Genomic DNA, 10807 nt, shown 5'->3' on the forward strand with positions numbered 1-10807 from the left:
TCTCCGTCACTTCACTTATTGATTTCAATCTATTTCCATCTCTGTCTTCAAACACTTCCACTATGTCACCATTCTCACTCAACCTCACTGCCAAGCCGCCGCCCCTGTACTTGGCCAAAGCTGTTTGAAATTTCGTTATGTCCAATGGAAGTTTAAGCAAAACTTTCCCGATCCATGGATATGAAAATAGCAACTCAGAAAGCTTCTCTCTTTTCGAATTTATACCAACCCAGTATCCTCCTCTAGGGCTCCTTTTTATGTTATCTGGGAAACCTTGTAGCTGAGCAAAGACTTCAAGAGCCCCAGCTTTTGATGTTTTTATCCAATACCTTAAGATCCTACAGCTGGTGGTCTCTGCTAATAAAACGAAACTGCCATCCTTGCTTAATGCTACTCCGTTTGGAAACGTGAGGTTCTTGAGAAGTACTGTCACTTGTTTGCTTGCTGCATCATATTTCATCAGTCTTCCTGATTTATCCCCGCTCAATACAACAGAGAGATAATCCCTACATTATTGCTTTTATCATTCATATGATAAATTAAGATACATAAAAACATATGTGCATGTATGTTAAGGCTGGTCATTGTATTTTTCTTGAGAAACCCTATATTATGTATTCAATACTTCGTAAATGTATACATATTTTTCTTTAACGTTTATAAAAAATTTGTGAACAATTATTTAAAGTGATTATCATTCGAAAGAAAGTTCACATCCTCGCGGTATAAACTATAAAATTGGGATAGCTTCGAATTTGTCCCCAACTCGTCAACTAATTTTTTATCAGATCACAAATCTATTTTTTTTGTCAATTAAGTCTCATAGAATCACAATTTTTTTAATTGGGTTTTCTCGTCTACAAATCATTATTTAAAAAAGTAGTATTAAACGCGAAAGTTATATTCTAAATTACGTATTTCCATTTTTGAAAGTAAATAAATTAGGGATCTAATTGAGGACTTATTCTATAATTAGATTAGGGGTTTAATTGAGGACCAAAAGAGTTTATAGTCCCAATAGAGAATATTTGTATCGATGAGGACTTTATGAGTATAAACAGAAAGTTCTCCTAATATGATCATTTAATAAATTAATTAATTAAAAAGGAAAGAAGAAGAGAGCCTTTCACGTACCTTCTTTGGTATTGCGTGCTACTATCAGTAAAATAAATGGCACCACCTGACTGGTCTATGTCCAAACTGTTAGTGAATCTGAAGGGAATTCCTTGTGCATGTGTCGCGATCTTAGTGGCCAAGCCACCCTGAGGCCCCACTCTAAGTAATCCCATGTAAGCATCAGCAATATATAGATCACCGCGTGTTTCGTCGAAGCATGATCCTAATGGACGCCCGCAAACGTGCTCCATCCGATGGTGATCATGTGGCCCTCCACAGCCGTCCCTGTTTGAAATCGTGACTCTCAACTTGTTAGAACTAGTCAATACAAAAACCCTTGTTAAAATTAAGGAATTAAACTATTCAATTCTACATAAAAATCCCACCAAAAGAAGAAGAAGAAATTGTTTGATTCGATATAGGAATTGTAACAAGTGCAATTCCATTTGGAATTGGATTTCATTGATCATTATCATTCTCCTTCAACAATTTGAGACGACGACTTTCAATTGTTGTTCATTTCTTTATACATGGATAAATTGTTGTTTAATTCTAAGAAACAACAACTTTTTATTGTTTATTTAGTATAAATGGCATACAATAATTTTTTTTTGTGAATTAAGTATTTTGTATTTCAATAATATTAGACTCGATACTTGTTAATTACTTCAACTATCCTACGACTTAATTTAGTTTTCAATGATTAGCAACTAAATCAATGCTTCATTGGCAATTTTTTTTAAAATGGTACAGGAGCGGAGGCAAGGAGTGGCTGGCCTGCAAATTATTTAAAAATCCCCCCGTCTTTCCCTTGAATAATTATAAATTTTAATAACCCTTCTTAAAAGATCCTTTTCTAATTTGCCCCACCAAACCTAGTCTCATGGCTCCGCCTCTTGTCTACTTAGCCACCAACTTTTTAATCTTATACCAACGTTAAAATGGTTCTGTTTTAAGGTTGTTGTTTAGATACATACCTGTTTGGAGAAGTTACAGCAAAATCTATCCATCTTTTTTTATCTCCTTGCCATTTGATTATCCTGCCATCCGACAAAGTGGTATAGGGACCCTCTCCAAGTGAATCAAATGCAAAACTTTCAGGCCCGATCGCACCCACAATCGGAATCTCATTAAGTTGACTAACTTTGGCGTCGGAGAGAGGTTCCAAATTGGATGTTTCAGAGGAAAACATAACAATGACCAAGGTGGAGAGAAGAAGAGGTATGGCCATGAACAAGAATTTCGTGGCCATAGTTATGGAAAAAGAAAACATAACAATGTTTAGGAGCTGTTCTTGTTGCGCGCAAGAGGTAAAAGGGTGCTTTCTTGCTTTATTATTTATTGGTATATATAGGGTTTAATATAATAACAATTTCTCCCTCTCATTGATGATTGGTTGGGAAATTAAGAAGAATCTCAATATATTTGGACCAAATTAAATTTTCACTCTAGGTCTTATACTCGAATATCGTTGCTAATTACTTAAGAAATATGGAATATTTATGTATTTTACTAGCTTCGCTAGCAGACAATCAAACTACTATCGCTATTTCTTAATTTATATAGAAGTATTATATTTTCACTTGAAATGTAGTTAATGGACTTTAATTTTTTCTGTGTCCTCAAAGAACACGAGCAATGGGAATATTCCAAACTTTATCAATATTAATTTTGAATTTCATAATTAGATTAGATGAAATTAAACACGTATTTGGATCTGGACATTTCTTTTGTGTTTTGAAAAGAACATGGTATTTCCTAATTTTCTTCATTGATTTTGAGCAAACAAGAACGCACCATAGGCGTTTACAAACCATACATGTGTTCTCCCTTAATTATGTAAGTGAAGCTGACGTTCCTATCACTAGAATTTAATTCATTGAAAAAATTAATGGTTAGAACTCACAAGGGTTGCATTTTTATAGGCCACCCCATAGCATTCTTGCTCCATTTTTATTTTTTTTATTTATAATTTACAAAATTGTATATTAACCCCTTCAAATATATTATAGAATAAGAGTTTGAAAGACTACTTAATAATTTTTTAAGTATGCTAAATGGATTTGTTTATTTTCTTATTCAATGTATATATGTCAAATCATTTATATGAAGGGAAATGAAACTAATTTATTCTTGTATGAATAACATTGAAATCATTCAATAAATGATTAATTTTTATTAAATAAAAATCTTGATTAATCACTAAGAAACAATAATCTAAAAATAGTAATTAATATGTAATCTTTTTTATATATTTTTCGTGCTTTTACTAGAACTAAATAACTCGATATTGGACTCTAATCAACAATAAATATTAGATACTTTTGTAAGCTATTGTACTCTTAATATTCTATCATTGATGTGATCCTACTAAAATTTTTTTCTCCCAAACCATGGTGCTGCCATCTTTTTCATCTTTTTAACGGTAGTTTTCTTCTTTTTTTTTTGTTGGTTTTCCTCTTCTTAGCTATTTAATTTGCAACGAAAGATTGATGTAACATACAAAGTAGTGTAAATATATTCTGATTTAGTTTGGTATCACATTTAAAACTATTATAAATAAAAAATATTTTAAAAAATATCATTTTTATATATTTATAAATAAAAAACATTTTAAAAAACAACTCCTCTCCCTTCCTAAACCAATTGACAATGGATCTAATTCCACGTTTTCTTCTCTCTAGATACATGTCTCTTGCGTGCAAAGTGCTAAACTCTACATGTTAAGATTGCAGTAGCTTCTAAAAAAAAGAGAGAGAGGTTATTTCTTAGCTACTATATATATAATGTTGGAAGAAGAATCATCCCAGTTCTATTGACTATTGGGAAACCAAGAAATAGGTTGCTCGGCCCAATTCGATAATTCCAATGTAAAAAACACTAAATCAACATTTTCAAACAAGGCTTGTAATTATAAGATTGTGGTCAACTCTCACTATCGATTAATAACCACAGAACTAAAGATAATTGTCTAAAATTAAACATATATAGCTCGTATCGATCCAAGCCAGGCATGCAATGGTATATATCATCTCCTTCACTAATTTCCTTTTTCATATACATTTCCTTCTTTTGAGAAGTGCGGGTGCCTTGTATATAGACTGTAAAAAGGTGCAGGTGCATTGTATATAAATTAAGAAGGTGCACTGTATATAAATTAAGTACCTCTTCTGGGTGTGCATTGTATATAAATTAAGAAGGTGCATTGTATATAAATTAAGTACCTCTTCTGGGAAGTAATTGCAAAATTGATCCAACGCCTTTCGTGTTCTTCCCATTTGATGATTCGACCGTCGGATATTCCGGCATAGGGTCCCTGGCCAAGTGGGTCGAAAGCAAAACTTTCAGGTCCGGTTGCACCATCGAGTGAAAGAGTTTCCCATTCCCAAAGTTGGTCGTGGCCTTTTTGATCTATAACAGATGGTTGATACAGAAACTCATGATTAATTGCAATCAAGGCTGATATTAGAACTACAATTGTTGCTGTTAAGAATAGCTTTGCAGCCATGGCTACGGCGAAGAGGATCTGGGAAGGAGATTTAGATAATCAAGAGGCCAAGAACCAAATTTACACGATGAGACAAGTTTTTGTGTTGGAAACACCAATTCGACAAGGCTTCGTCCGTATGTGAAATGACTACATTAAACTTTTATTCGTTATTCATATTTTAAAATAATTAACGTGGGATACCTTGAATATCCCCATTTAATTATGAAGCTTAATCTCAAAATCCATGTGTTAGGTTTACATTTTTATGTTGACGAAAGGTTCACGTCTATCGGTCTAAGTATACGCCACGAGGGCAATTGGGAGCACTCGCAAGCCACATTTCTTCGATCTAAATAGTAACTGATGTTAGAGATACTTAGATATACAGATTGCATTGTTCAAATTCAAAGGGATTAGGTTAGGTAGTTTCAGATTATGATAAATTAGTATTATCTTATCTAACAGTTCAAAAACTTACTTTGTAATTTGTATTTCTACGCAACACATTCAATGAATAGAGCAGCTTTTTGTACAATAGCCTGTTTGGTAAAGTCGTTTTTTTTTTTAGGAGTGTGTTCCAGTTAATTTTTAAAATGTTTTTATATTAAAATACATAAAAATAATATTTTTTATTTTTTAAAAATTATTTTAAAATCAACAAATTTAAAGTATATAAAAAATTTAATTTTTAACAATTTTTTTAAGAAAAACATGGTACAAACAGTGTCTAAGAGCAAATACACGTGGCAGTCCCATCTTTTTTTATTTGGACGCTTCTCAACCTTCTAGTCTTTCTCATTCTACCTTGCTGTCCATCATCATGCCCACCTCTCGTCAATCTTTCTCTATCAAACCAACTTCATCCACTTATCTCAATTAGAGTATTCAATTCACATCAATTTCGAACGGCTACAATCTTGACTTTCACGTCAAAGTCACTAAGCCAGCTTCTTCTCCATATGTTTTTAGTGCTGAAACCAATCAAGTAGAAACTAATCTAGAATCTCAAACCTGGTTTCAAATGGATCAGATGTTGTTAAATTGGATTTTTTCTTCTTCGACAGATGAAAGTTTTTCCATATGCCATTGAAATCACAATAATTTATGATGATTGACAAGCAGTGTATAACAAGGTTATAGTTTTATGTTGTTTGAGAATGCTAAAAAGATATTAATTTAAAATAAAAATTATTATTTTTAAAATGAGAAAATAAACATGCTCAAGTCTGGGATATGCTCTAGCTTTTAGTTTTATTTTAATCACTTTCTGGTTGTATATTAATTGATGTTAGTTGCAGATATTATGAGATTGTAATTCCTTTCATCGTGCCCTAATCTTAGGCTTATATTTTGCAAGAATATTAGTTTGGAAAGACATATTATCCGTCAAGAATAAAAAACCTAATATTATATGACATATTATCTGTCAAGAATAAAAAATCTAATATTGTATAATGATGACTCTAAATGATATCAATAACAAATATTTTTTATTTAGATTAATATGGATATTCGGGTCAGCTTACATACATCATGATTAATCTTATAAATTCTAAAATTAACAATAATGTAAATCTACAATGAGCATAATAACAAATGAGCATAATAACAAATACTTTCTTGCAAAGAGATAGAACCCTCTATCGGCCTTTAAGTTAAATAAATGGCTGACGTACCCCATTCAATAAATTCATGCTCCATATTTGGGCCCAATCGTAAGGCATGAGTTCAGTTATGCCAACACAACATTTCTCTAATATTCACACCGCAACTTGTTTTTTGGCCATATTTTTAATATATTTTCAAAAAAAATTAAAAATTATGAGATTATAAAAAATATATTTTTGACATGATTTTATTTCACTAATCTTCTGTCATTTCATAGTTTTGAATCATTTTATTTATTATTTTCATGATAACTAACTTGATTTAAAAAAACTAATTTGAAGTAAAAATAAAAAAAAATCAATTTTTTTAAAAAACTTTTAAAATGTAAAAGCAGCATACCCTTATGATGGTTAATTTCTCCTCAACATTAGAAAACGTGGACGGCCATTAATGCATTAGATTTTAGAATTAAACCATATATTAGAGTAGATTTTAGAATTGAATCAGACAGATATTTTGTGTTTTTTATTTTAAAATATATTAAAATAATATATTTTTTATTTTTTAAAATTAATTTTTGATATTAGTACATTAAAATAATTAAAAATTACCAAAAATTATTTTAAAACAAACAAATAAAAATTTAAATTTTTACAATAAAATCTTTTAAACACAAATAAACTGACACATCCTGTTAAAGCTGGTATATAGGAATCGCAGCAACCTGAATTGAAGGGTGAGCACTAGTAAAAAAAAATGAATTACTTAAATTTTCTGAGCTAATTTGGTTAAATTCAGGTAATTCTCTAAAATTATTTTGAGCTAATTTGGTTAAATTCAGGTAATTCTCCGAAATTATTTTGGAGAAAATTGGTAAGGGTTCGAGAATTTTGGAAAATTCAAATTATTCTAAATAAAAAAAATCATAAATATACGAGTAATTTGTTACTTGGTTGGAAAAAAAATAAATTACAATGAACCAAAAAGATACTCAAATTATTCCAGAAAACTCGGAATTTTTTATTTTCTTAAAATATAATTAGAAAAATATCATTCGGAGAATCAGAAAATCCCCATCTCCTCAATCTCCTTCATAGCAGCAGCATTGAAGTTGGGGGCTACACAAGAAAAATGACAGACAGCCTGCTTGTTCACCCTTTTCTTTCTTTATTACTCTAGTTGTTTTCTAACCACAAGGAAATGAAAAGGAGCTTTCTGCGAAACATTTCGATTACAAGTTGTAAGTGCCAAGAAAAGGCATTAGTACTGAACCAATCCAGAGCTTACCATCCTTCTCCTCTACTTCACTAATAAACCTTAATGTTTTTCCATCGCAGTCTTCTAAGACATCCAGAATTTTCCCTTCCTCGCTCAGTTTTATGGCAGTTGCATGTGCCTTTCCTCCTACTAACAGTGAGTGCAGTTGCTTGAAGCTGAGTGGAAATTTTAACAATGTTCTCCCAATCCATGAATTTGAAAGCACCACCTTCGCAAAAAGTCCCTTTTTAGAATGCAAAGCCACCCAGAACTCCCCTTTTGAATTTCTTCTGATATTGTCTGGGAATCCCGGAAGCTCAGAGAAAACATCAGACTTTCCAGCATTGGGGCCATGAAGCCAAAACCTTAAAATCCGACAACTTGTGGTTTCAGCTACTAGCAGAAAGGTAGAGTCCTTGCTCAATGCAACACCATTGGCAAAAGCGAGGCCTCGTGCTAAGACTGTTACTTCTTTGCTTGATCTATCATATTTCAGTAACCTACCCGTCTTGTCTTTGGTCAAGAGTGATAACATAAATTGTCTGCCAATAAAAAATATATAAACAAATAAAAAGAATGAATGAACAGACAGCGTATGTTTTTGGAGGGAAAAAAACTCAAGATACAAATAGAAGAATAAAATTTGTTATGCTTCTATCCCACCAAAAAACTTCTAAATGCAACAAGTAGGGGTAATTAAAATCAAAAGGTTAATCTAAATGCAACCACACCTCTCTGCACATAATGGCATAAAGGAAATGAATGGCCTGGTCTCCTGTTACCCTTCAATCTGGCATTCTTCTAACCTTTTTAAATAGCAAGTGGTGTCTCCTCCTTTAAGATATCTTTAAAGGAAACTTAGACACTGTTAACTATGAAAATCCGCTTAGGTTCTCTACAATAGTCTTAAACTTCCATAGCCATGCAATAAGTTTGACATCTAAAATGCTCAAACTCATAAGCCATTTAAAGCTTCAATTTTAAAATATTTGCATTTCAACATGTATAAGTCTCACTGAATTTTCTTTTAATTGGTTCTTAATGGCACAGGTTTCTCAAGTCTACAAATAGAATTCAAGGTTTAAGCCAAATATCCTGATAAATTCACCCCCACCCTGCACACAGGAGAAAACTATTAAATATCAAAACATTCATGCCTTGAGAATAAAAGCAAATACATGTTCTTCTATGCTTAAATTACCTTCTTTGGAAGACCATGCTCGTATCTGTGAAGTAAATCACATCTTCCTGCTCATCAATGTCCAAATCATTGGTGAAGCGCATTGGTTGGCCTTCTAATTCAGTGACAACTGGTGTGGCTAAACCTCCAGTTGGACCAACAACTTGAAGACCCAAGTATGCATCAGCGATGTAGAGATTTCCAGTTTTCTTATCAAATCTTAGTCCTAATGGCCTTCCACAGACATGTTCCATTTCAGGAGCAAATGGGCGAACACACTTGTTCCTTGCAAATTGAGAGTTGCAGTGAGTCAAAAGAATGTGAAACTTTATAATGTATGATAGGAAAAATATATAAAAAATCCAGTGTGTATTCATGATGGTGAGTCCTCTCGGTCTATGAAACAGGGAGTTTACACTTTCCACACAATTGAACACCACCACTGTATCAAACCATTTAAAGTAGTCAACAAATCCAGCAACTACATTTCAAGCAGCCTGTTAACTAGACAAAGCTACCACCAATTCACTTCCTTGACAAGGGAAAGGCAGAGGGAAGTAACGAGCTCCATGCACTTAGATGGTTGAACAAACTGTAATCTAAACCAACAATTATCGGCATCAACTACTGTTTTCTAGAATCAAATACAGCCCCTTAGCAATCCTACCCACGGAACAATTTCGTTCCATTCAAAAACTACATTCACGTGATTTCTTTTTGCTTATGCGTTCAAATTCGCTCTCTACTTGTGAAAAGCTGAATCTTTTATTTTTTGATAAAAGCTACATGAAAAGAAATACAATCAGAGTCATCAGCAACGGATGCTCAGATATCCAATTAACAGTATTTGACAAGATGCGATGTAATAACAAGAGAAAGGTGCTTACTGCAATCCGTATTAGCACAATCTACGCAACAACTCTAGAACAAGAAAATTTCCAAATTTGATCGAAAACGACTTCAACCCTTCATGAAAATATAATTTTGCAAAAGCAATCATGCAGAGTCAAATTTTTTCACTAAAAATACTCTCTTTTCCATTCCTCCGCTGTTCAGCGAGGAAGACCTTTGCTGGCCAACAATGATTAAGGAGCACAATTTAACACCAAACAATCAAAACAAAGACTAGTTTGATAACCCAAGAAAAAATAGTCCAATAAACAATAAAAGACACAAACTTTGCTTCATGGGCTGTTACCGATTAGAACTGGTGGTGGCAAAATCAGTCCAGCTTCCACTGCCATCATCTCCAGCAATCCACTTGAGAACTCTACCGTCAGCAACACCAGTATAGGGTCCTTCCCCATTGGGATCAAAAACCAAGCTCTCTGGCCCTACAGCTCCACTGACATGAAGGATCTTTGCAGAGTGGAGATAGTCATGAGATGTTGGGATGGTAGGCGGTCCAAGGAGTTTAGTTGGACTCGTTAGGAGAATTGAGACGATGGCCACTAACGTTGTTGTTGTTACAACTAGCAATAGATTCTTGTTCATGGCTTTTTGGATTTTCTTAGGTTCCTTGTCAAAAAAAAAAAGAAGGCTTTTTGTTAGGTTACCCTTTTTGTTAACACAGTACCATTGGAATTTGAGATGGTTATTGCGATAAGAAAGAGAGAGGCTTTCTAATCTCTCGTGCAGTGGTAAGCCATATGAGGTGTTCTGCGCTTATCATGGCCGAATCAAATTTAAAAAACAAAACTCATACAATGATCGCATTTTCAGAGGAGAAAAAAAGAAAAAAAAGAAAAAAGAAAAAAGAATCCGTGTTACAATGTTGATTAATTTAATAACATAATTTACAAAAAACAATGATAAAAAAAGCTAAAAAAAAAAGCTATTATGCTAAAAAATTATGAAATGATATACTTTATATATTATTATATATTATTAAAAGGTCTCAATATTTTTTTTATAACAAAGTAAAAATTAATTAAGAATAAAACAACCTTAAAAAAATAAAAAATAAAATTTAAAACTCAATTACTAGCAAAGTAAACATTACGAAAAAAATTATTAAAAAATAAAAAATATAACTCAAATTAACATGTTAAATTCACGATTTGATTATAAAATTGAGATATTCTCTTACATAGAAAAAATTAAATAAAACAATTAAGATTAATTATCAAATAAACTAAATGATGAAAGAATAAATT

General features: G+C 32.3%; 2 protein-coding genes across 2 annotated transcripts; both read right to left on the reverse strand.

The window, feature by feature from the left end:
• Position 1: 1 nt before the first annotated feature.
• Positions 2-4792, reverse strand: LOC105108024 (strictosidine synthase 3-like; the record flags this gene model as incomplete). The annotated part of the gene is made up of 3 exons (XM_011002162.1): positions 4341-4792; positions 1135-1401; positions 2-506 (listed from the first exon to the last, which is right to left on the reverse strand). Coding segments are annotated over exons 1-3 (1056 nt in total), but the record flags the coding sequence as incomplete, so codon positions are not given.
• A 2418-nt stretch (positions 4793-7210) lies between these two features.
• On the reverse strand, positions 7211-10343 carry LOC105108007 (strictosidine synthase 1). Its single transcript, XM_011002136.1, has 3 exons — positions 9850-10343; positions 8673-8936; positions 7211-8013 (listed from the first exon to the last, which is right to left on the reverse strand). Exons 1-3 carry the CDS (start codon positions 10143-10145, stop codon positions 7446-7448), a joined length of 1128 nt encoding a protein of 375 aa, XP_011000438.1. The 5' UTR covers positions 10146-10343; the 3' UTR covers positions 7211-7445.
• Between the last annotated feature and the right edge of the window lie 464 nt (positions 10344-10807).

This window comes from Populus euphratica, unplaced genomic scaffold, assembly GCF_000495115.2.
Source record: "Populus euphratica unplaced genomic scaffold, PopEup_1.0 scaffold179.1, whole genome shotgun sequence".
Classification (NCBI taxonomy): Eukaryota; Viridiplantae; Streptophyta; class Magnoliopsida; order Malpighiales; family Salicaceae; genus Populus; species Populus euphratica.